This window comes from Boleophthalmus pectinirostris, unplaced genomic scaffold, assembly GCF_026225935.1.
Source record: "Boleophthalmus pectinirostris isolate CB_2022bp ecotype Guang Dong unplaced genomic scaffold, ASM2622593v1 HiC_scaffold_9, whole genome shotgun sequence".
NCBI classification, from domain to species: domain Eukaryota; kingdom Metazoa; phylum Chordata; class Actinopteri; order Gobiiformes; family Gobiidae; genus Boleophthalmus; species Boleophthalmus pectinirostris.
The window spans coordinates 31,868,582-31,893,009 of NW_026571541.1; the positions used below are offsets into that span (position 1 = coordinate 31,868,582).

Sequence of the window (24,428 nt, forward strand, 5' to 3'; positions counted from 1 at the left end):
CACTTGACGCACTAAGTAAATACTGCGTTCTAGAGAAGTAGGTGTTCTGTCTCTGTCGGTCTCTCTTACTTATATTTTAATTTGAGGTTAATGAAGGTTAGTCTTTAGTTGAAAGAACAACACCTACTTTTATAAACAGTTAAGTATCTACACTGTACATAAAGGTCTTTACTGTCCTGAGTTTCCGTCTTTTCTTTATAAATATTGATTTTTAAAGTCCCTACACTACGCAATTGTGACTCTTGTGAGCTTTAAGTCATATTATAATGTTGTTACTCAAGATATTTGAAGGAGTACTATTAAAGGTCCATTAAAAGCACACGGGCCCGGTCAAGCAGAAGTAAACAACAAGGCCAAAAATTCAAGTTAATGCATCTGATATAAAAATGTATTGAACAGATACATATGTACTCTAGTTTATGAAACTGTTTACCTTTTTTCTGTACCATTTTTGGTTCTAAAGTTACATACGTTTTAAACAGACCATGTATGAAACATGGAACAAAAATTATTTCCCAAATTTCAAAGACCTGAAAATCATGTAAATAAATGGATGTATTTCATCATATCTTGTGTTATTCGATCTTTGAACATGATTTTTTTTTTTAAAAAAAAAAAAAGTATTTAAAATGATAAAAATTTGCTTGGAAGGACTGACATATTTTATAGAAATAGTTTCCTTTCATTTTGAAGTAATATTAAAGTATTCAGAAGAAAAAAGCGACAAATTATGCAAAATCATGCACCTTCTACTTGTTTGCACAATTTTCCCTCCGTTACTTTTCCCTCTGTTACTTTTCCCTCCGTTACCATGACCTTTCTTAATAAAAAATCTCATTACTCAAAAAGTAAGAGGTTTTTCAACCTAATCTTGTACCATATGGTAGAAAACTATATGAAGCAAATATTCAAACCAGTTTGTTAAGGATATGTAAGTGAGAACCAAGAGTTATCACTGTTTGTATTTATTGCCCAAAATGTGCTGCATATTTCATTCCCTCCGTTACCGACATGAGTTTTTTAAATTTTTTGTCAACAACTTGAAAGAATATCACAGGTTTAACTTGACCCTGTTGGAGTGTAACTCTTTCCTACATTCTGATACTTTACTTATTTCAATAGTCCCTCTAGTTTCTGAATAAGAGACATTTGAATGTAAAAAATCTGCCCGTTTCTCCAGTTACCACTTGACCGGACCCATATATAAATTGTGTGAAGACCCGGTCTCAGGACGCTGTTGATGTGAGTTGGTTTGTGGCAATAAAAGTAAAAAAAAAAAAGCACACACAATCGTACGACTTCAGATAATATCTCAGGTGCTTGAGGTTCACAGGAGGACGCAGATCAGATGCTTCGTGTATCTGGAAAAGGAATTCATTCATACCTCCCTGGTGGCCCCTAACTCACTATCAAGGTTGGATCAGGTAGCACAAGGAAAGTTCAAAGATAATTCAAAGAAGATGTTGTATTTTGGTGTTTGTGATTTAGTCGGTTGCAACTCTCCCACGGCCCACGCTCCAAAATTAAAGCAGGGATTGTAAAGTGAGAGTCCAGCTGGTAACCTCACAGCTGAGTCACAGTTTTGTTTTTGTTCCTTATTAATAATTTATCATAACATTGGATTACTAAGCGCTGGTTGGAGTCCGTCACCTGCTTATTTCAATGGATATATCATTGCTCTGCCTGGAATGTTCCACAGTATGACATTAAACACTTCTGCTTCACATTTACTCAATTACAGGTGGTTTTATCGCTCAAAAAGACCTAGAAAAACAGACATCCTGGCTACGTTCAGACTGCAGGGCTTAATGCTCAATTCAGATTTTTTTGTGAAATCTGATTTTTTTGCGAGGTCGTTCACATTTCCAATTAAACGCGACTTGTTTGTGATCTCCAGTGTGAACTTTAAACGCCCCAAAAGTGTCCCACGTGCTCATTGGAGGTCAAGACGACGTCACAAGCAGCGAGTGTGTTCAGTGTTTACGGAAGTCGCCTAAACAAAAGTTGCTGTCGTACCGGAGCCAGAACATGTACAGCTTATTTGCTTTAAGGAGGAGATTGAGAAGGAGAAGGACGAGGTTTTTTGCGGGACAATGGCAGCAACGTCCATAGAAAGGAACTTGTGGGTGTGGAATTGCAGCCAAGAGTGGTGGGATTCGATATGGGCTTCACTGCTTCACTCACACAGTTCATACACAATTTTCGTATGACCAGAAGAACATTCGTGTGCATTTGTGAGCGCCTACTTAGGAAACACGTCTTCAGTGGCCTATTTCAGTGAGAAAATGTGTCGGCATTGGGCTGTATTGACGTGCAACAGGTGCTTGTTACCGCACAATAGCCGGTCAGGTTGAACGTGACCTGGCCGTTCAGACTGAAGTCGCATGTCAAAAGATCAGATATGTATCGGTTTTAGGACCACATATCCAAGTGGCCTGGGTCGCATTTGAAAAAATCTGATCTGTTTTGTTCAGACTGTCATTAAAAGATCAGTTACAGGTCACAAAGGGGCAAAAAAAAAAAAAAAAAATCGGATTTGGGTCACTTCAGGCTGCAGACTCTGTCAGTGTCAGCTCTCCGTAGATCTGACCTGCAACTTGGGCTGGTTTGGTCTCCATGAAGATAGAAAGGTTTAATACCACACTGTGAAACATTCCAGACAAAGCAACAACATCTCGATGGAGACAAGACATTTGACAGAATCTCCACTAGAAAAGTTACACAGTGCACCTTTAACAAGCCTATAGGAGTGTTGGTCTTACTTTCCAGCTCGAGGTTGGTGGTTCCGGAGCTGTACGAGAACTGAGGACCTGAGAGACAAAGAAGCAGATGACATAAGCAACAGAAAAGGTTCTCAAAGTGTGGTCCAGAAGTGTCTGAGTCCTACCTGAGACGACCCGGGTGACTTTGGTGATGGGACCCTCTCCTTCGATCACCCGGGTGACTTTGGTGACGGGACCCTGTCCTTCGATCACCCTGGTGACTTTGGTGATGGGGGCCTCTCCCTCAATGACTCTCGTTACCTTGGTGATGCTGGGTTGACCATCGATGACCCTGGTGACCTTGGTGATGGGGGCCTCTCCTTCGATGACCCTGGTGACCTTGGTGACGGAGGGCTTCTCGATCACCCGTGTCACTTTTCTTTCTGGAACTGCAAATGCACAGCCACACAGGTTTTACAATTGATATTTGAAACTCACAGCTCATTTCATGAATATTCAGGGGTGTCAAACTCATTTTGGTCCGGGGGCCGTGTCCAACCTACTTTGATCCCAAAGGGGCCGCATCAGAAAACTCCTGGCCCCAAAAATCGCAATAAATTCAAATATTTGTGCACAGAAACGCAAATCTATTACAGAAATCTTTTTTAATTGATGAACTCTTTCTTTTACAAAATATTATATTATGAACAACCTGAAACTTTAAGAAAAATGCAATTTCAACACAATGTTTTTGTTGTAAAATCCTGCACTCGGCTCCACTTTTCTCATGTTGGACATTTTTCTGATGAGGGTGTCACGGTCAACAGTCAAAACGATCGTCCTTTAAGAGCGTTTGGAAAGAGACAAGTCTTCATTTGTGCTGCTCTGGTGGGAGGGGCCACGTACAGAGACGCTGGAGACGCTGCTGTGATAAACACCTCAGAAAATTACCAATATTTAAAAAGCAAATATAATTCAAATATTTTAGTAGAAAATCAGCCGAGGGCCAGATTAAAGGTCTTGGAGGGCCGGATCTGGCCCCCGGGCCGTATGTTTGACACCTGTGCCTTAGAGTATGACACTGTGGGCAACGCTCTGGTCTGAAGCTCTGTTACTCAAGTTAGACTTTAATTTGAGCTTTAATTTAACACGATCTGACCAAAAACAACTGATTTAGCAGCTAAAACTACAACAGGTGAGAGGATTTGTGCTCTTAAACAAAGTCCAAGAAGCCAAAGGTTTTTCAGTCACTGTGATCATAAGCTCCTGAAAATGAGTTGTTTTCATCCATTTTGTATTTTTCTTGAGTTTTCAGACTATCTTAAATCTTTTTTTGTCAGTGTTTGCTAATGTGTGCAGTGTGTCTCCATGGTAACTGTTGAACAATCCACCATAGAGATACACGTAAAACACCTCCAACAAGTATCAATATGCTTGCTTTACCAATCTGAAGAGAGAAATGTGTCTGCTATACATGGGTTTCAGAATGATAAGAAATTAGTCCTGTTGCCGTAGTAATTAACAATACAAAAATATATATCCTCTGAATGAATGAAACTCAAGAATAAGCTCAAACAGCGATGTAAAACTCAGAGAACTTGGGTTACATTCAGTGACTGGTTAAAGAGCCTGTACCCATTTTTTTCCCCAGTTTTGGCGAATGCTGGTGAGCTTTTGACTGTAATTTTATGAGTTAGAGCAGGGGTCTTCAGCGTTTTTCAGGCGAGGGACCCTCAAACTGATGGAGAGCTGGAGCAGGGGCCCCCTACTATATATATGTCATACAATTGTATTTATGTGTAAATTGGGCCTAGTGTTGTGTATAAACTTAAAGGTTGTATGGAGGATTTTTTTGTTTTTTTTTTGTTTCAAGTTGTCAATGATAGCATTATAGAGAAGCAGTAGCCTTGTAATTATGATGACCAAAAAAAAGAGAATAAAAATTCATCAACTCTGGACGTGGTGGGGCTAAACATTTGCCAATAGATAACGACACTGCCTCGTTATCTGTGAGCTGACAGGCTGTCAATCAAACTCCCTACGTTTCTAGCGTAACTGACTTGCCTGCGCGCCGCCGGTACGTGGTTTACGTACGTCTGTCACGCAGTCCACAGACGCACAGACGCTGTTTACTCCACCAACGCAACAGTTCTTAGCGGCTTTTTTTGACCTATATCTTCCTCGCAGTTAGCACAAAGTTTGTTGCGATGGCGACAAGAATCCAGGAGCAGTTAGCCGCAAAAGAAAGTCCGTTTTTGAGGTCGCTGAAAGAAGAAGACAAGGGGAAAAGCAGCGAAGCCAAACTAAGGTGATTCTTGAAGATTCATTCCAGCGATGGCGCGACTGAAGCAGACGCAGGGTCTAAAGACTGACGCACTGGTCCACAAATTACTCCTGGACAGGAAACTTCTGCTTATTATGAAAACGTACTTTATTTCCAAGAGCTACACAAACGTTTTTCAGGACACGAAAGCGATATCCTATGTCTGAAAACGTAATTTTCAAGGCAAAGAAAGAGTCCGCTTGCTGCTGCGTGTTGTAACTAGTTCATTCGGACGGAATCTCCGCGCAACCTTCTCTGCACCCCTTTCCTGCTCCTGTCCCCGCTGCCCAATCCACTCTTCCCCCTGCTCCTCACTTCTCCGGGCACAGAATCTCCGCGCACCGCTCCCCTCTCCTCTCTCCTCTCTCCTCTCTCCTCTCTCCCTGCTCCCTGCTCCTCACTTCTCGTCCGCGAACGAAATGTCCGCGCACCCGCTCCCCCCGCTCCTCACTTCTCCGTCTTGCCTAACCAACACTGTAGTTAGTTGTTTACAAGTCATGTGCAGCGGCTGTAAACAAACCTGTTTCTGGCGTAAAGAGGAGGCGGGAGAAGGCGTTTCTACATAGGAGCTGTAGGGGAGGGGGGTGGTTTCACGCATGCGCAACATTTGAAAAAGGACAAACAGTCGCTGGATTTCTCGTTCCTTGGAAAATCCTCTATACAACCTTTAACTACTCTGTTATTGTACATTCAATACTAGGCTTATCCTGAAATCCTGAGCTGAAACTAGCTCCATCTCCAGTTTAAGCCTCAGCTCGTTTCATGACGGAAATAAGCCTAAGTTTGACCAAAGCTAATTCAGGCCTGAAGTTTAAGTTGCACTTTGTGGACGTTTCCGGTAACTCTGAGATCAACGGAGCAACGACATCATGGAAAATGGACTCAAAGTGTGACTTTTTTAAACGATCCGATTAAACAAAAGAGGAGCCACAGCGCCCACGGACAACAGTCTGATTTGCGCCATGGAACTTTTCCAGTCATTCTGATCCGAGGAGTGAGAGGAAAGACACGACACACCCTCCTCTTCTGATCGCTCCTTCGGTTGCTGTCTGCGTAGCACGGACTCTGAAGCTTGATTAATGCGGGCCAAGGAAGGAAGTTGCCCGACCCCTTCTTGATGTGCGGTAGTACGTGTGGAGATTAAGTTCCGCTGTGCGTAAAAGTAAAGCTGTAATGGACCTCTTCACATGTGACGTAGAAGAAACGATAAAATCCCGGCCGACGTATTTGCAGTTTGACGAGGAGCGAGAGACGAGGGAGTGAAGAAAGAGACACAGACGTTGATAAAGGAGCGAACAGAAAGAACCCACTGAAAACCAATCCATCCTCATCCTTCAAAAATGAAATATTAAAACAAAAAAAGTCTAATCAACCTAAGATTTCACAACCCTCCTGTTGAAGACCTCTAATTTAGATGTTTGTTTAACGGCACAACTCAGCTCACCTGTTGTAGTTCCAACCAAGTCAGCGCTTTCTGGAGTTCCCAGAGTCTAACTTGAGTAACAGCTTCTAACTGGGTAGACCTTTCAGTAACTTCACTTCCCCAGGGAATGTTGACAGTATCAGCTACAAATCATCAATTGACCTCACCCAAATATCAAAAGGGCAACAAGTGCTTGGCAAAAAAGTCAGACTAATCGTTTTCCGAAGAAGCCGTGCCTGCATCTACGGAAAATATTTAGGAACCGAACGATCCGTACAACGTGTCTAATCCTGTGTGAGTAATGAAGTTAATTATAACACTCACTGGCGCATTAACAAAAGTGTTGACGTTTTGACAGCTTGTGCGCACCTCAGTCCTTCCTTTATTATCAAGTTATGAAAATATATGAAGTCCCGTACCTGTCTCAACTCGAGTGACGATCCTCCCTGCCGATAACAAATATATCAAGCGTTAGTGTTTGTAAAGAGTGATTTACGCCGTGCGATGTTTCGGCTACTTACTCAGAAAGGTAAGGGGGATTTCCTGGTACCTGAAACCTGGACTGAACTGGAGGTAAAACATAAAGACAAATTAGACACATAACATGAGTTTTACAATGTGCTCCATAATTAGACCTGTCATTATAACATATTTTGAAATACGATATATTGCTACGGGGAAATGTTGCGATAAACAATGATGCTGCTGACACAGTAAACCAGTTTTTAATGTACAGTAGCATTAAAAGGCCTGAGCTGCATTAGTTAAAGGACGAATATTACACAAAATTGATTAGTGAGTAGGGAGGGTACAAGACCTCGTGAGACAAAACTGCTACAAGATCATGCACATGAGAAAAATGATCTTGTAAGACTTTTTTTCCATTTGTTTACATTTGGATTGGACAAAAAAAGAGTTACATGTTGGTGACTTGCATCTTTTACAGTTCCCAAAAGCAATAACAGAATGGAAACAAAACAATGAAATCAAATAAATAAAACACTGTGAGGCCAAAATTGGAAACTAGGGATGTAATGATATCAAACTTTCACGATACGAACCTCACGGTATGATATTTATTGCGATATCGTGGGAAAGCTCACGATATGTTGGGGAAGCTCACGATTAGGGATGTAACAATCTCTTACGATATTTTCACGATATACATCTCACGGTACGATAATTTACTGCGATATTTTTTGGAGGTTAATTTGCTCCTTTTTCCTCTTAAAATGCCTTTACAAGACTTAATCCAAAGAACTAAGACTTAAAAGTGTTTAGAACTGTTATTTCTTCATGTAATCTACACTGAAATGGAGCAAAGGATCATGGTCTATGTAGTTCCCTCTGTCTTTTTTTTTGTTATTGCTGCACCGTAACTCTTAATTTAAGCAAAGAGACTTGTAATTCGATATACTGTGAGAACTTTGACGATACGATATCACGATATTTCGGTTATTGTTACATCCCTATTGGAGAATGAATCGTGAATTTTATATATTAGGAATTATGTTAAAATGTTATCTGGTCTCATTCTCATGAACTCAATCTCGTATCTCGTCTCGTCTTGTGAAAATTATGTCTCGTCCCATCCCTACTATTGAGCTTTAAGCCATGTTATAATGCTGTTACCTCATCAAAAACAAACCTCGAGTTGAGTTTTGTTTCATTCACATATTTGAGTAATCTTTTATTATCAGTTTGTCTATATTTCCAAAGCTCAAAATACTCTCGTCCACCTTATGATGTCATGAAGCGGTAGATTTCACATTAACATCTACATTTTAACTTTAGTTCTGTATAAATCGGCTATTCCAGGGCTGAATTTTGTTTTGTTTGAGAGGAGAACTCAGCCTAAATACGCAGGATCTTTGTGTTAAACGTGTGAATGAAACAAAACACAACTCCAGGTCTGTTTGTGACGAAGAAACATTATGACACAGATCAGAAAACAGTGTAATAAGTGCCTTTAACTGCATTATAACTAAAGTTTGATCTGATCGGCATTGTTAGTCAGACGGTCGTGTCCTGTGGCCCACCTTAAACTCCATGTATGTGATGAAACGTCTCAGCAGAGAAATGAGATCCTCGCTTCCAACAGGCATATCTGAGAAAAACACAATCATGTATTATTTATTATATTACAAACGATCTGCTATTGTGTCCAAATGAAGAAAGAAAGGAAGGTTCCAAGAGTATAATTTAGCTTTTAGACACAAATGTCTTTACCGCCACACTTTATTGACCCTGTGTATTTGACCTGTTGTTCAATGTCACTGGGGAAACCTGTGACGCCTCCAGATCCTGGTCGAGGGTGGATCAGGACTAACTCAGCTGGAGGATTTGACCTACACCTGTGCAGGCTTTGGTACTTATTGAAATTAGTACAAAAAAGGAAAGAAATCCACACTGAAGTTCTTTGAAGCTCCAAATTTTTGTCGTTCATTGAAAGTAAAACATTTGGAGCTTTAAAGAACTGCAGTGCGGATCTCTTTCTTTTTTTTTTGTACTGTTTTTGTCTTTGGACCCAGTGCGTAGTTGCAATTTTTATTGGATGTGCATGTCTCTATCAACCACTTACTGAAATTAGTCATGCAGGTAATTACTTATTTCAAAATGCTTCACTGTGACTAATCCAAGTGTTCTCTGTGAACCCCAAAATGTAGAAAATAAAACAATCAATCAATAGAAATGTTTTAAAGTTGAGTTTTAAATTGTGAAACCTCCTTTGCATCAGTATCCACTATTAAAACAGACCTATTCTGCAAAATCGACCTTTCAGAGTTATAGTTATTTCCACTTGCCATTTAATCACCCGAAGTTGTATTTGGAGTGCTTTGGGAGGCAGGAGTGCTACTTGGATATACAGAAATTGTGCAGAATTGTCCTTTCGATGGTCTTCAGTGTAGAGACCAGTGTCCAATATAAACTTGAGTTGTATTTGGAGTGATTTGTGCATTTTAATCTTCAATCTTTTAATTGTTTATTTTCAAGACACCGTTTTGATGCTCAACCTCCATTTTCATCACCACCGGTAGAGGTCTGTGCGAGATAAAATTTTCAGTCTCGCTCCTGCCCGCACCCGCACTGTGCAGTCTCGCTCCCGCAAAGAATTGTAATTTTCAGTCCCGCTCCCGCCCGCATCTGCGATATTTTGTCCCGCTCCTGCCTGCAAGTCCCGCAGGATGGGGACGTTCGCTTTCTTAAGCTCTATCAAACACGTAGAAGCGGGAAGAAATTGTCTAAAATGTGCACAAGATTAGACCACATCTACAAATTTAAGCTGTTAAAAATGTTTTTTTTAATGCCAAATAAAATATCCAGCACAAATGATGTATGATAGGCAAACATAAATCATTTGTATATTTCACTTTACACTCATATTTAGTTTGTGGAACTAAATATGTGTCCCACGCTGCACTGTTTTGCAATCGGGTCCCGCGGGAGTGTAGTGCGGGTGTGTAGTGCAGGGCTCTAACCACCGGTACACACGCACTTTTCATTTTCTTAATCAGTGATAAATGTAGGATTTGGCAGAGTCGTGTATTCATTTTGGTACAAATAAAAAATATCTGCTGCTCGCTCGTGTGATGTGCAGTTATCCATCGGAGGTGCTGACAGCTACACGGTCCTTTGTTATGATGACGTTTACGGTGTTACGGCTCGCGGCCTGGCTCCGCCTCGCCCGGCGCTCCCCGTTTGTTTTACTGCCTGCTGCTTGTCTGTCCATATTCGCCTGTTTGGTGGGGTGCGGTCCCGTCGCTGTTGGGCTGACTCCAATGTTCGTCGCCTCTGGTTGGAGGATTGACGTCCCGCTCCTCCAATCCCCTTCCTACACATCCCGTCGTCTCATCCAGTAAAAGTGCTGTGCGTCTGTTCCTCCTCGCAGCTGGATTTCAGTTTCAGCTCACCACATTCCTTGATAGACGAGTCTCTGGTTGAATTGTATGTTCTATTATGACCTATTATTTGTTTGTATTTGCCAGTTTGGCTCGGCCTTTGGGCATTTGTATTTTCTTTGATTTATACTTAACCCATTAGAGGTATTGTTTAGTTGTATTTGGAATTTCTGATTTATCTTATCTTCTTTTTGTTATTATACTTACTTACGTTTAGGTTCCACATCTTGTTCGTGTTACTTTCCTTTGTCCTTAGTACTGGGTTGTAACAATGGCGACATCAGCTCCCATCTGGCACTACAGTTTTCTCCAAATTATAACCTAATGATCTGATTTGTGGGTGTCATAGATTATAACTACAAAGAGGACCCAAAAGCGCAATGCATCTTCTTTAACAAAAGCATAATGAACATGTGTTAGTGTTGGATGCAGTCTGAAGAGTTACCTGCAGGATAGAGAACTTTGTCGACGTAGTGAATGACTCCGTTGGTGGCCATGACATCACCGTCTCCCACAGGCACAGAGTTCACAGAGACGCTGCTGTTGGTCTGGGGGAAGGGAACAATTAAGAAATACACTGCCAAGAACCATAATTTACACTGCGCTTTAAGACAGATCATAACTATATCTGATTCCTCTGACGATCTGATATTTGTGTGAAGTCGTCAAGTGGTGATTTATCGCTTCTCTGTTTAAAGACGCTGTATCTAATTTTCATTGTCGTAAAAATATAACTTTTTAGACAGTTTGCAGTGGTCCAAAGTATTTTCTCACTTACTTTATGCATTCAGAACATCCTAAGTATTCAACACAATGAGTTTCTGAGTGTTTTTCACAACTCTCAGTATTTCGTCATGGCAGTAAAGCTAACTAGAACAACCTAAAAAACATGACACATGGAAATAAGCTCTAGTGCTGCTGTTTTTATGTGTGCACTGTCCCTGTCTTATAAATAAACGAAATAAATATACTAACTGTGCACTTCCTGATTATCGAACAATAAAATGCTGACTATAGATGCAGACAGCAGGTTTATTTTGACCTCAAGAGCTGCTTAGCTGTAATATAAATGTTTTAGCAAATTTCCTTTATTGATTTAATTGTAATCTTATAAGCTTCAAAAATATGGTCTTTTATAAGTTTGATTTCATTCTATTGTTTTTGACTTTGCAATTGTTCAGTCCAGTGACTCGTATATGAACCACAAACAGTGGTGGAAGAAGAAGAATTTTGGACATAGGACCTCATTTCCTTGTGATCCAGAGTGTTGGAGACGTGTGGAGACACTTTTTTAAATATTCCATCCAGTCCTTGTATTTGCAGAGGTCGCTGGTGCTAGACTAGTCCATGTCAACGGCCATAGTTATCCTGCCACTAAAAACAGTCTTACTCACTCCACAAAACACACAAAGCAAATCTGTTATTACCCCAGACTGTCAATGTAAATGTCTGTGTTGATAGAATCATTTTAGAAGTAAAACCAACCTTGTATCACATGAATCGTCGCATGTTGAGGGACTATTTTCTCACATATCAGTCCACCGCTGCCGAGCTTTCTATCAGGAAGAACAACTCGCTGCTGCTCAGACATAAATCCTTCAAATGCAAGGTTGGTTTTACTTCTAAAATTATTCTATCAACACATCGACAGTCTGGCGTTGTAATTGTTTTGCTTCGGGTGTTTTGTGGAGTGGGTGGCAGGATAACTACGGCCATTGACATGCACTAGTCTAACACCTCTGCAAATACAAGGACTGGATGGAATATTTTAAAAAGTGTCTCCTCACGTCTCCAACACTCTGGCTCACTAGGAAACGAGGTCCTATGTCCAAAATTCCGGACCGTCCCTTTAAAGGTGCATTTTGGAGATGCTATTGCTTTGTCTTGATTGTTTCTCGGTATGGTATTAAAACCTTAGTTACAGGTCAGATCTGAGGAGAGGCAATCCGGCTTACAGTCTGAATGTCAGAATTTCAAGCTATAAAACCACCTGTAATTGAATAAATGTAAGGTAGAGCTGTTTAATGTCATACTGTAGTAAAAATACTCAAAAAATAGCTAAAAAATACCAAGAAAAACAGGCATTCTGACTGTGAATGGGGTTGCTTCTCCACAGATCTGACATGTAACTTGATCAGGTTTGGTCTCCATGAGGATAGAAAGGTTTAATGCCATATTGTGAAACATTCCAGACAAAGCACAATTACACAATGTACCTTTAAGTATAGTACAGTACCGTACTACTTGTACTTTATGTTCCACTACTTCATACATCTTCTACCCTGCCCTGTATCTTCAGTTTCAAAGTTGATTTATTATGATTTTTTTTTTTTTACATTTTTGTATTCTTCCTTGATAATTAATTACATGTTTTATTCATAGCATTCTTTCATGTGGCTTTCCAGTATTCTGTCAGTCAGTTTGGCGCAGAGACTCACCGCGATGACCCGGAGGTTGCTGCCCTGGAGGGACTTGAGCAGGTTGGTCACGCCCATCTCCAGACCTCCCCCGATGTACGCGCCATTGTTGAAGTGATACAGGAGGATGGTTCTGAGGGCGTTCACGTCCTCTGAGACAAGACACGGCGGGTTTTAATGAAACCTCTCAATCACAGGCATCACCTTTGTGGATAAATAATACGCAGAGACAACTCACTCTTAAGCAGGGCCAAGTCTCTGCTGCTCAAGCCAGCGAAGGCCTTATCACTGGGGGCGAACAGGGTGAACTCTCCCTCCTGTTTGAGCAGATCAGTCAGACCGGCAGCCTCCATCAGAGACAGGAAGATCCTACACAAACACAACACTTAGAATTAAACGGGCTTTTCAAGTGTTTGGTGTGGAACTGGAAGACCCCACAGGTTCAGTGTGATACAATCTTATCAGTATTACATAATAACTAATTGTTCAAAAAGTACAGAGCAGTCATATTTCAAAGTATTAAGATTTGTAAAGTGATACCATAGTAATAACAATTTATTTTTTTATGTTAGCTGCACTGAAACAGAGCAAAGGATTGCGATCTATCTATTTTTTTCACTTGATCAACAATGACACTTTCTCAAAAGATCTCAAAGCGTCTAGGTGTTCACTAATGAAAAAGCAGATTTTACTCCAGCTACAACTACGCATTTTCCTCTCTGCTGTGGTCCATATAAATCCTCAAAATCTTAATAACAGAAGTAGTCCAAATAATTTCCCTTGTGGATCAATAAAGTTTGATCTGAAGTTAACTAAGACATCATTAATCAACAACTAAAGGACTTCAACCTTTTCACACACAACTAAAAGGTACATTTACAATTCAGAGGAACATCAACATCGCTGAATACAAAATTAAAACCAAAGCCTGGACAATAAAAGTTATGCAATCTGTTTCTTTAGACTGGTTTGGACCTTAGCCAGTTTTAAATCAGGAACAAGGACAAAACTACAACTTAACAAAATCAGGACTAATTCTAGACTAGACTAAGACTCTATCAGAAAAAGTGCAGGTTCCACCAATTGTACATTTACTAGTGATGGAATGGGAAGTAGCCAGTATCGATGCTGATTCATCAGTATCAGCCTATATCGATATTTAATGCTGATATCTTTTTAGCACTGACCAACAGAAATAGAAGAGTGTTATATGGCTCTATTCTGTTTAAACAAACATGGAACTAATTATTTTATATTTCAGTTTAATACATTTTGTTATTATTTTTTACAAAAGTGAAATTTACTTCAACTTACAATACATTTCAGGGCCTTGCTCTAGATTTTAAAAGCTAAATATCTGTATTGGCAGATATCGTTATGTGAACGTTCACAGGCAGTGGTGGGGAAGTTACTTCAAAAAAGTAATGTTTGCTCATTACTTCTTACTTCTTTAAAAGGTATTCCCTTACTTTACTTAGTAACTTTTTATGTTACTTGTTGCTCTTTGGTGGTAAACTCCATCTAAGGCATGAGAGTGATAGACGACAAGTACCATAAGGGAAAGTTGGAAAGAACTTTGAAGAGATTGTTCAAGAGGACGTGAAACCGCTAAGAGGTAAACGAGTGGGGTCCATGCACTCTGCCCAGGGGATTCAACTCTGCGGGCAAGGGACGGCCACTCGTTGCGGGTGGATCCCCCTCGAGGGATCTCTCCCCACGTATCGCTAGCCCCTGCTTCCTCCAAGGCTTTGCACAGCGACCGGTTCTGGGTCGGCCAGGAAAGGCTCGAGGCGTGCTTTACACCTCCTCCTGCCGGACCGCGCCGCTTCCCGGGGCCGTGGGTGCCCGCTGCGCCCTCTGCCTGGGTGGGAACGGGCCCTCCCTGAGACCAGCCCGCGTACACAGAAAAGTAACGTTGCAAAAGGAAAAGGAAGGAGCAAAAGGAAAAATGTAGTTACGTTATTCTAATGCATTACTTTGTACTGCATTACACCCAACACTGGTCACAGCAGAAGGCCAAATATCGAATATAGATATTGGCTCAAAAATCTGTATCAGCCCATTCCTAACATGTACCACAGTTTGAGAACTACTGCTCAATACAAACAAATACTTTCACACATAAATACTAAAAATTCAAATAAAACTGATCATAAAAAGTTATTAGCCATCACAGCAGAGGCATTTCCCCATCTACCCACGAGGAGATGATGTAGATGTTGCACTGTGGAGACGTGGCTGGACTCACTTGAACCCGCCGTCTTCGGTCAGGATCTGGTACATGGAACTTTCCGGGGGCTTGAGGAAAGTTACCATGGAGTGGAGAGCCCCGTTGCTTCCCTCCCTGCTGCCTCGGATCAGACAGGAGTTCTCGATGCACACGGCCTGCCAAAAAAAACAAAACACCACCACCACCGCCACAGGGGAGGAGGAAATCAGAACTGGCTCCAGAACACATGGACTGCATGTGGACAGTGTTTTAGATATGTTCTCTGCACATGTGTTTGCTAAAAATAAAGAGCTCTCTAGCAATGTTTGAAACCGCTAAGATTTACAATGACTGAAAATACATACACTGGCAGTAAAAGTTTGGACTCGCACTCTCATTCAGTGTCTTTTTTTTTTCTTTTTTACTACTTTCTACATATGGAAGACATCAGATATATGAAGCAAGATGTATGGAATTATGTAGCAAATAATAAAAAGGTAAATAAAGGTCCTATATTACGCAAAATTGTCTCCTGTAAGATTTAAGACATGTTACGATGCTGTTATCTCATCAAAAACAGACCCAGAGTTGTGTTTTGTTTCATTCACACATGTCTTCATCTCCAAAGCTCAAAATATTGTAGTTTTCAAGTTAACAGCCACTTCGTGAATTCGGTTCAGATGAGTTGGGCAAGTTCAGGTCTGGAATTATCCATATGATTCTACTGAAGGTGTTTGGGTGTTTAGAAACGCAGTGGAGCACTTCCTGTATTATGAAATGACATTACAAGGTGGAATAGGGTGTCTTCCTTACCCGAACTCAGCCTAAATATGCAGGGTTTGTGTGTTAAACGTGTATGAATGAAACAAAACGTAACTTCAGGTCCGTCTGTGATGAGGAAACATATGTAAACCCATTTCTGCCAGTAAATAAAAAAACAAAAGCCTTACAAAAAGTTTATTAATTATGGGTTTGAAAGTCATAATTACGAGTTTAAAAGTCATAATTATGAGTTTAAAAGTCAGGCCTGTTGACAGAAATTTGGAGACCCAGGGCAAGAAGACTCAAATGGGCCCCCCTCTAATATAAATTAATATGTAGAGGGTCCAATTCTGGGTCCCTAAAACCCTGGGGCCCAGGACAACAAACCGCTTTGCCTTCTCCTGCCTACTGCCCTGACTACACAACAGTAATTTTTAACTGCGTTTGGGCATTTTTGCAATGACTTTTCACATTTTATAGTGTAAAAGGCCCATACTATGTCATTTTCTGATCAGTTATATTGTTTCTGCCAGAAAATAAAAATAAAAGCCTCACAGAAAGTCATAACTGTAAGTTTAAAACTCGTTATTATGACTTTAAAACTCATAATTATGACAGTAAAACTCATAATTATGACTTTCTGTGAGCCTTTTATGTTTTATTTACTGGAGGAAATGGGCTTCCATATGTTTCCTCATCACAAACATACATGGAATTATTAGAGAAAGTCATAATTATAGGTTTAAAAGTCATAATTACGAGTATTAAAGTCATAATTACGAGTTTTAAAGTCATAATTATGAGTTTTAACCTTATAATTATGACTTTAAAACTCATAATTATAACTTTCTGTGAGGCTTTTATTTTTTATTTTCTAGCGGAAATGAGCTTCCACAGAAACAATATTATAACAGATCAGAAAATGGTGTAATATGGGCCCATTACAAAAATGCCCAAACACAGTTAAAAATCATTGTAGTTGTAGTCAGGGCAGTAAACAGGGGAGGATAAACGGGTCTGTCGTCCCGAGCCCCAGGGTTTAAGGGCCCCAAAATTGGACCATCTACATATTAATTTATTTTAGAGGGGGGCACATTTAAGTCTTCTTGTCCCGGGTCTCCAAATTTCTGTCGGTGGGCCTGGTTGTAGTCTTTGCAGTGAGGTGCTTACAGTGCGGTAGATGAAGACGCGGAGTAATTTGCCCCCCAGAGTCTCCAGGAGCTGGCCGTTGTACAGCTGCCCCAGGGTGAACTTGTTCTTCAGGATGTGGTTCTCCAGGATGAGCCTGAGCATGCTCTGGTCTATGGACATCACCTCATCTGCAAAATAAACAAAGACTTTTACCAAGATCCAGTTTCTTTTGGAGTTGATTTAAAGCTCTTAGCTGCCTATTTGACTGAATTCCTGTCTGTCCACAGTTCGAACGGGGCATTAAGGTCAAGCAACCAACTCTTGCTGGACGTCCCCAGAACTGGACTCAAACACTGGGGTGATCGGGTTTTCTCTGCCGCCGGCCCAGACTCTGGAACAAACTGCCCGCTGTGTAAACCCAGGCTCAAAACTGATCTATTCAGACTTTTAACACTCAGTAATGCAGTGACACTTATCTTTTGAATGTTTTATATTGTGTTGGTTTGACTGGAAAGCACCTTGGTCACCTTGAGTGTTATAAATGGCTCTATAACTAAAGTTTGACAGATTGATTGATGGATGTTGTTACAAAGACCGAGAGTGGGTTGGACTGGCGCTGGTTCTGATTTCCATTTATTTTTCCCATAGACTTCTAACGGGGAACAACATCATTAAGAGGTTAACCAGCAATTACCATGACATGATTTTATAAGTAGTAACTATTTGCTACTCCAAACACTTTCACCACCATGTTGCTACGAAGACCATGAGTGGGTGGACTGGCGCTAGTTTTGATTTACTTTTCCCATAGACTTCTAAGGGGGAAAGAATAATATTAAGAGGGTAACCAGACTTTGATGATTTAAAGATACTGAAGTAGTAACTATCCCTACGCCAGACAAAATATTACTCAAGTGAAGTTACAAGAAATTGTGTGAAAATAAACTGGAAATAGATACAAAAACTGGCACAAAGTTTGGAATTCCCACATGTTTAACACACAAATCCTGCGTATTTAGGTTGAGTTCATCTCTCAAACTGAAAACACTCTGTTCCACCTTGTGATCCCACATAGTAAGTGCTCCACTGTGTTTTTAAACTCAGCCCTGAAACTGCCTAGCCAGGTTGGTGCCACCTAATGCCCCCACTCAGTTTCATTTCTCTCCAGTGACTAGGTCAGAAATCAGAATACACTAGACCAGGGTGTCAAACTCAAATTCACAGAGGCCAAAATTAAAAAATTGGGACCAAGTCGTGGCCCAAACTAAATATTTATTGAAAAATTTGCATGTTTTCTCTTCTTTCGAGATGTTCAATTTTATCTTATTAAAATAAATGTTTCATAAATGTTTTGCTTAAACATTGAATCCAGAACAAGCATAATATAAAATAATACATTTTAAATAAATAATGTCTGTATAGTCTATCTGTAGCCGACGGGCCAGCTCTAATACATATTTGATATGACCTCACGGGCCAAATATAATTATCTCATGGGCCAAATTTGGTCCCCGGGCCTGAGTATGACATGTCTGCAATAGACGATTTGCAAGAACCCTGGAAGTTGTAGACCGCGCACTGGACAATCAAAGAAGAGCTGTGAAGCCATGACGTCAAACTCAAGCACCTGTCTGGGTCACAACAGTAAACAAAGCGTCGAGATGGATGTAGACGAAGACATATATTCTGTGTTGACAACGATTCTCGGGATCGCAGATTTAAGGCCGGGACAAAGAGAATGTTTGGTAAATTTTATCAAGGGGAAAGACGTTATTGCCCTTCTTCCTACGGGATTTGGTGCATTATGTCACGATCAAATAGCAGCGATTGGTTAAATAAAAAAAGTACTCGCCTACCATCGAGCAAACAAATCTTAATGCTGCGAGGTCAGACTGATGAATCAGGCCAATTTCTACTGAACAAAAGGTCAAACGTAGCTGTTACCTTGAAAGCTACCAGTTCATGATATCACAAGGTGGAACAGAGCATTTTGAGTTTCTCAGATGTAGCCTGACTAATAATAATGGGATACTCAAAAATACAACAAATACAACTCCAGGTATGTTTTCGAGGGGTTAACAATGTTCTAACCTGCTTTAAACCTCACAAGAGTCAGTTTTGTGTGATAATATTGGACCTTTAAGGGTTAAAAGTCTATCTTTACCTACTGACATCTGCTTGTAAAATCGTTCAAACCCCATTTATCTCAGCCAACAGACAATAACAAATGACCTTATATATTTCCATTGCTCATTCCAGCCAGAAACGTAACACTTATCTGTAGATGAGTGATTTACCGTTCACTTCCAAGTACAGCTGTACGCTACAAATCATGTCATAGGAGAAGTTAAAGAGCCCATACCGCGCTATTTCTGATCTGTGTTGTTGACTCTTTTGAGCTATAAGCCGTGTTATAATGTTGTTTCCTCATTACAGACAGACCTGGAGTTGTGTTTTGTTTCATTCACACATGTTTAACACACAAACCCTGTATACTTATCCTCTGTTCTTCTCTCAAACAGAAAACACTCGACTCCACATCTCCACATTGTGATGTCAGTCCTGGAATTGCCAATCTCTCCTGAACTAAAGGAGCTGTTCACTTGAAAACTATCCACCGCTTCATGATATTACAATGTGGAACGGGAGCATTTTGAGCTTTGGCGAAGTAGACAGACTAATAATAAAGTTACTCAAACATGTGTGAATGAAATAAAACATAACTCCAGGTTTGTTTCTGAAGAGGTAATAAGATTATAACATGGCTTAAAGCTCACGAGAGTTAGTTTTGTGTAAAATAGGACCTTTTCTGGAATGTTCATTGCAATACATGTATCTCTCTACATGGCGACAAGCAGGTAACACCACAGACATGTCATTAATAGATGTGACAAAAACACAACGGACTCCAGGCACTCCAAAGAAGTAAAAATCTAGTTAAAAGGCCTTTATGGGTCTGGTTTCAAATAGATCTTATTCAGAAACTAGAGGAACTACTGAAATAAGTAAAGTATCAGAATGTGTGAAAGAGTTACACTCCAACAGGGTAAAGTTAAACCTGTGATATTCTTTCAAGTTGTTGACAAAAAATTTTAAAAACTCATGTCGGTAACGGAGGGAATGAAATATGCAGCACTTTTTGGGCAATAAATACAAACAGTGATAACTCTTGGTTCTCACTTACATATCCTTAACAAACTGGTTTGAATATTTGCTTCATATAGTTTTCTACCATATGGTACAAGATTAGGTTGAAAAACCTCTTACTTTTTGAGTAATGAGATTTTTTATTAAGAAAGGTCATGGTAACGGAGGGAAAATTGTGCAAACAAGTAGAAGGTGCATGATTTTACATAATTTGTCAGCTTTTTTCTTCCGAATACTTTAATATTACTTCAAAATGAAAGGAAACTATTTCTATAAAATATGTCCAAGCTAATTTTTATCATTTTAAATAATTTTTTTTTTTAAAAAATCATGTACCTTCATCAACAGTTCAAAGATCGAATAACACAAGATATGATGAAATACATCCATTTATTTACATGATTTTCAGGTCTTTGAAATTTGGGAAATAATTTTTGTTCCATGTTTCATACATGGTCTGTTTAAAACGTATGTAACTTTAGAACCAAAAATGGTACAGAAAAAAGGTAAACAGTTTCATAAACTAGAGTACATATGTATCTGTTGAATACATTTTTATATCAGATGCATTAACTTGAATTTTTTACCTTGCTGTAAACTTCTGCTTGACCAGGCCCTTATTTAAAATACTACTAACCCTGATGAAGACCAGTTTGGTCGAAACATGTTGGATTTAGACAATTAAATAAAGGCCTTTTAACTACATTTTTCCTCATGCGATTTTTAGTTCTTTGGAGTGTCTGGAGTCTGTTTTGTTTTAGTTTTTATCCTTTTTCCAAGAGCACCCTTTACCTGCTCCCACTGATTGGAACACCTGCAGCAAACAGCCACATTTTTGTTTTTTTCTTAATAGACGTGACGTTCGATGATAATGCTCGCACCACTCCACTTAGTAACTTGACTAGTCCCCTGTATTTTTTCCTACAGTCATTAGCATCAGCCCTCAAAAATCACAAATTATGAATAATCAAGAGTGGGGTATCGAAAATCATGTAGGCTTCCAATCAGTCAGTCAAAAGTAGTATCGAAACTAGATATTAAATTTGAATTTTGTTCAGTAGAAACAATTTAATGAATCTTTTTTATTCTAGCAATATTTTAGTTTTTTTGGTTGTATAATTTTGTTTGCTCAAGTTATGAACATGTTAAAAATAAATACAGTAGATCCTTTTCAGCAGGTCTCAAACTATATAAAAAAAAACAACTTAACTTTTGAGTCCGGTTCAAAAATGTAGATTAGTATGAAGTGCAAATACCAACTCTCAAATGTAGTCAAGTAAAAGTAAATAATATCCACTTTCAAATCTGGTAACACTTTATAATAACTATACCTTATTTAGCCTTAATAAAGCATGAACAAAGGCGTAATTAATAATGAACAAAGACTTAATTAATAATGACGCACACTTAGTAACTACTTAATTACTACCTTAATAGCAGTTGCTTTTAATTTGCCTGTGCTGTAAATAGTTACTCATAATTATTTCATACTTAATTACTCATGGACTAACCATTTGAGCATTTATTAATCCTTAGTAAACTATGAGACAATGATTTACTAATAATGTAATGAAATGATAATTCAGGCAGCTGTTATCTGTTAGTTAAGTCTTTTTGAGAGCTTTTCTAAAGTGAAGATGAATTATGCTTTATTAAGCATTTACTAAGCGTGAATCATTTTTAATTAAGTCTTTGTTCATTGTTAATCAAGTCTTTGTTCATGCTTTATTAAGGCTAAATAAGGTGTAGTTATTATAAAGTGTTACCTAAAATCAAATTAGAGATGCACTGTGTAACTTTTCGTCTCCACGGAGATGTTGCTGCTCAGTCCAGAATGCTCCACAGTATAGCATTAAACATATCTATCTCTATGGAGGCAAAAAGTGGCACCACCAAGTCAAGTTACACGTCAGATCTGCAGAGAGGCAACCCTGCTCATGTGTTTGTTTTTTCTTTAATAAATACAATAAAAATACCTGTAATTGAATAAATGCAAGATAGATCATTTTAATGCTATTGTGGAACATTTCGGACAAATCAATACAATCTCCATGGAAAAAAAAAATCAGATGACAGACTCTGCACCTGGAAAGTTGCACAGTGCACCTTTAAGGAAAATATTGATATCTAAAATTTTCACTCCGATACAGTACTTCATTACTACTGTGTTACATTCCACGACTAGTGAAAGTGAAGTGTTAAAAATAGCATTATTACTCCCGCATTGGAATTGCATTACGTAAAACCATACAGTAAGTCATCCAAGTTGCCCGGCGTTGTAGCTCCTGTAGTGTTTTATATACCGGTAGTGTATTAAGTGGCATTTGATTTGTTGATGAAAGAAGTCTGTCTGGGATTACTCAGGGACAAAGACTGCGCTCCCTCTGTGCTCTGGAATGCCGAGAGGAGACAGGACTGCTCTTACATGGGAAAGACTTTCACTTCAGACTACAGCTGTGCGGAGTCATGTGTGAGTCAGTAGTCGACTCATATGCAGCTGGCATTTCACATAGACTGTATAAAGAAGTGGACTAAAGGAGAGTGACATCAGCCATAGTGTTCCAGTAGAATGAAGCTGACTGAGGCTGGCGGTTATAGGCATGAATTTGGAGTTGAGTTCCATATTGGGAAAAGGAATTTATTTAAGGACAAAATGGTGAAATTAAAACACCAGGATCATGTAGAATGGGTTAATACCATCGACTGTATTTATAAATGATAGGGGTGTAAGGGTACATGTATTCGTGTCGAACCATTTCAGTACGGGACTTTCGGTTCGGTGCGCAGCTGTGCACGAGTGAGTTTGCGCATTTTGTGTGTGTTTACATTCCACCACTACATGTGCAGCTACACAGAAGGCTCGGCTCTTTAATATTCACGAGGAAACTCGTACGTGATTAGGGTGGCAGTGTTTCCTGCAGCACTTTTTAGTTAGAGCGGCTGCCTTGACAACAATTGCCCCAAGCCTTGACTACGTCCCTCCAAACCTGGCCAAAAAATATGAAAATTTAGTAAAACTTTATGCTGGAACTGTTAGTGCTGTGCTTTACTTTTTGAAAAGTTTTGTTTACTGTTTACATTTGTTGCTTACTTGAGAATATTTTAGTTAACTTATTAGTATTTCTAAACAGCACTTTGCATTTATCTTATTTTCCTGTTTGTATAATTTTAAAACAAATTTTTGGTTTAAAAAACAACAAGCAAATGGTTTTGCATTTTGTTCTCATACTGTGTCGAAAAAGAACTGAACTGTGACCTCAAAACCGAGGTACATACCAAACTGTGATTTTTGCGTACCATTACACCCCTGATAAATGGACACTCTTCTGGCTCCTTCTGACCCTGGCTCCTATTGACTTACACTGGAATATTGTCGCCCCTCTCACTGTAACTGCTGCTGTGATCCTCGTCGTTTTGGTCTTAAAATGTTCATATTAACCCGCTCTACATGATCCTTGGGGGGACCCCAAGACGTTCCCAGGCCAGCCCAGAGACATAGTCCCTCCAGTGTGTCCTGGGTCTTCCCCTGGTGCCTCCTTCCAGTGGGACATGCTCAGAACACTTCCCGAGAGAGGCGCCCAGGAGTCATCCGGAACATGGACATGGAGACTGGCTCTGATCTCTATAGTGTCCGTTTATTTGAAGACGCTCAGTGTCTACGTGTCATGTCCAGTTTGTCCTCAGTGCATCAAATGTTTCTTTTCCACCAGACTAGTGAGTTAAAATAGAATAGACGAGCCTTGTACCTTATTTTTCATTCACTATTGTCTTGTAAAATGAAAACTAAAAAGTCTATGTCAAATCAGATAACCGGTCTCTAGAACAGATCATTGAGTTCAAATGGAAAAAGCATAGTAGAGATGCACCTATCCAGCGTTTTCAGCTTTTAATACTGTTATCTTTATTGCTTACTGCTACTTCAAGTACCTGCCAATACCTCATATTAACCAATACCAGAGCGGGGATGGAAAACGGGCCTTATTTCCTTAAAACATCGTTAATTTATTACACAACAAATCCAGCTCTGTTATGTAATGGTTATTTATCTTTCAAACCACTCTTGAACAGCTTTGTATGAATAAAACTTCAAACACGATGAGATTTTCTAGGACTAAATCGGCCTGTAAATAGTCTTATGACATGACATGGAAATTAAAGGCCGACCAGGATATCGGCTGAACTGATGTCGTGGAACTGAGACCCAATCCATCTTTATTTATTTTTTTTACAAAAGTGAAAAATAATAATGAAAATTTTGAGAACTTCAGTATATCTTTACTACAGACTGTGAGAATCCGTGTATCATTCGTTCATTCATTTTTCAATATAAAACCAAAAATAAGAAAATGAAAAACAACAACTGTTTTCTTCATTATTTGTCTCCAAAACCAAAATGAAAAAACACATAACGATTT

The 24,428-nt window shown here is 39.5% G+C and overlaps 1 protein-coding gene across 2 annotated transcripts in view; it reads right to left on the reverse strand.

Moving 5' to 3' along the window:
- postnb (periostin, osteoblast specific factor b) overlaps positions 1-24,428 on the reverse strand; it is an 87,189-nt gene that overhangs the window by 6,816 nt on the left and 55,945 nt on the right. For both annotated transcript variants that reach the window (XM_055148028.1, XM_055148027.1), the window contains exons 10-19: positions 16,906-17,054; positions 15,013-15,149; positions 13,003-13,133; positions 12,786-12,916; positions 10,793-10,895; positions 8,488-8,555; positions 6,970-7,015; positions 6,868-6,894; positions 2,888-3,151; positions 2,763-2,810 (exon numbers count right to left, since the gene is read on the reverse strand). In XM_055148028.1, the coding sequence (XP_055004003.1) occupies positions 2,763-2,810; positions 2,888-3,151; positions 6,868-6,894; positions 6,970-7,015; positions 8,488-8,555; positions 10,793-10,895; positions 12,786-12,916; positions 13,003-13,133; positions 15,013-15,149; positions 16,906-17,054 (1,104 nt within the window). The remainder of the gene's footprint in view (positions 1-2,762; positions 2,811-2,887; positions 3,152-6,867; positions 6,895-6,969; positions 7,016-8,487; positions 8,556-10,792; positions 10,896-12,785; positions 12,917-13,002; positions 13,134-15,012; positions 15,150-16,905; positions 17,055-24,428) is intronic.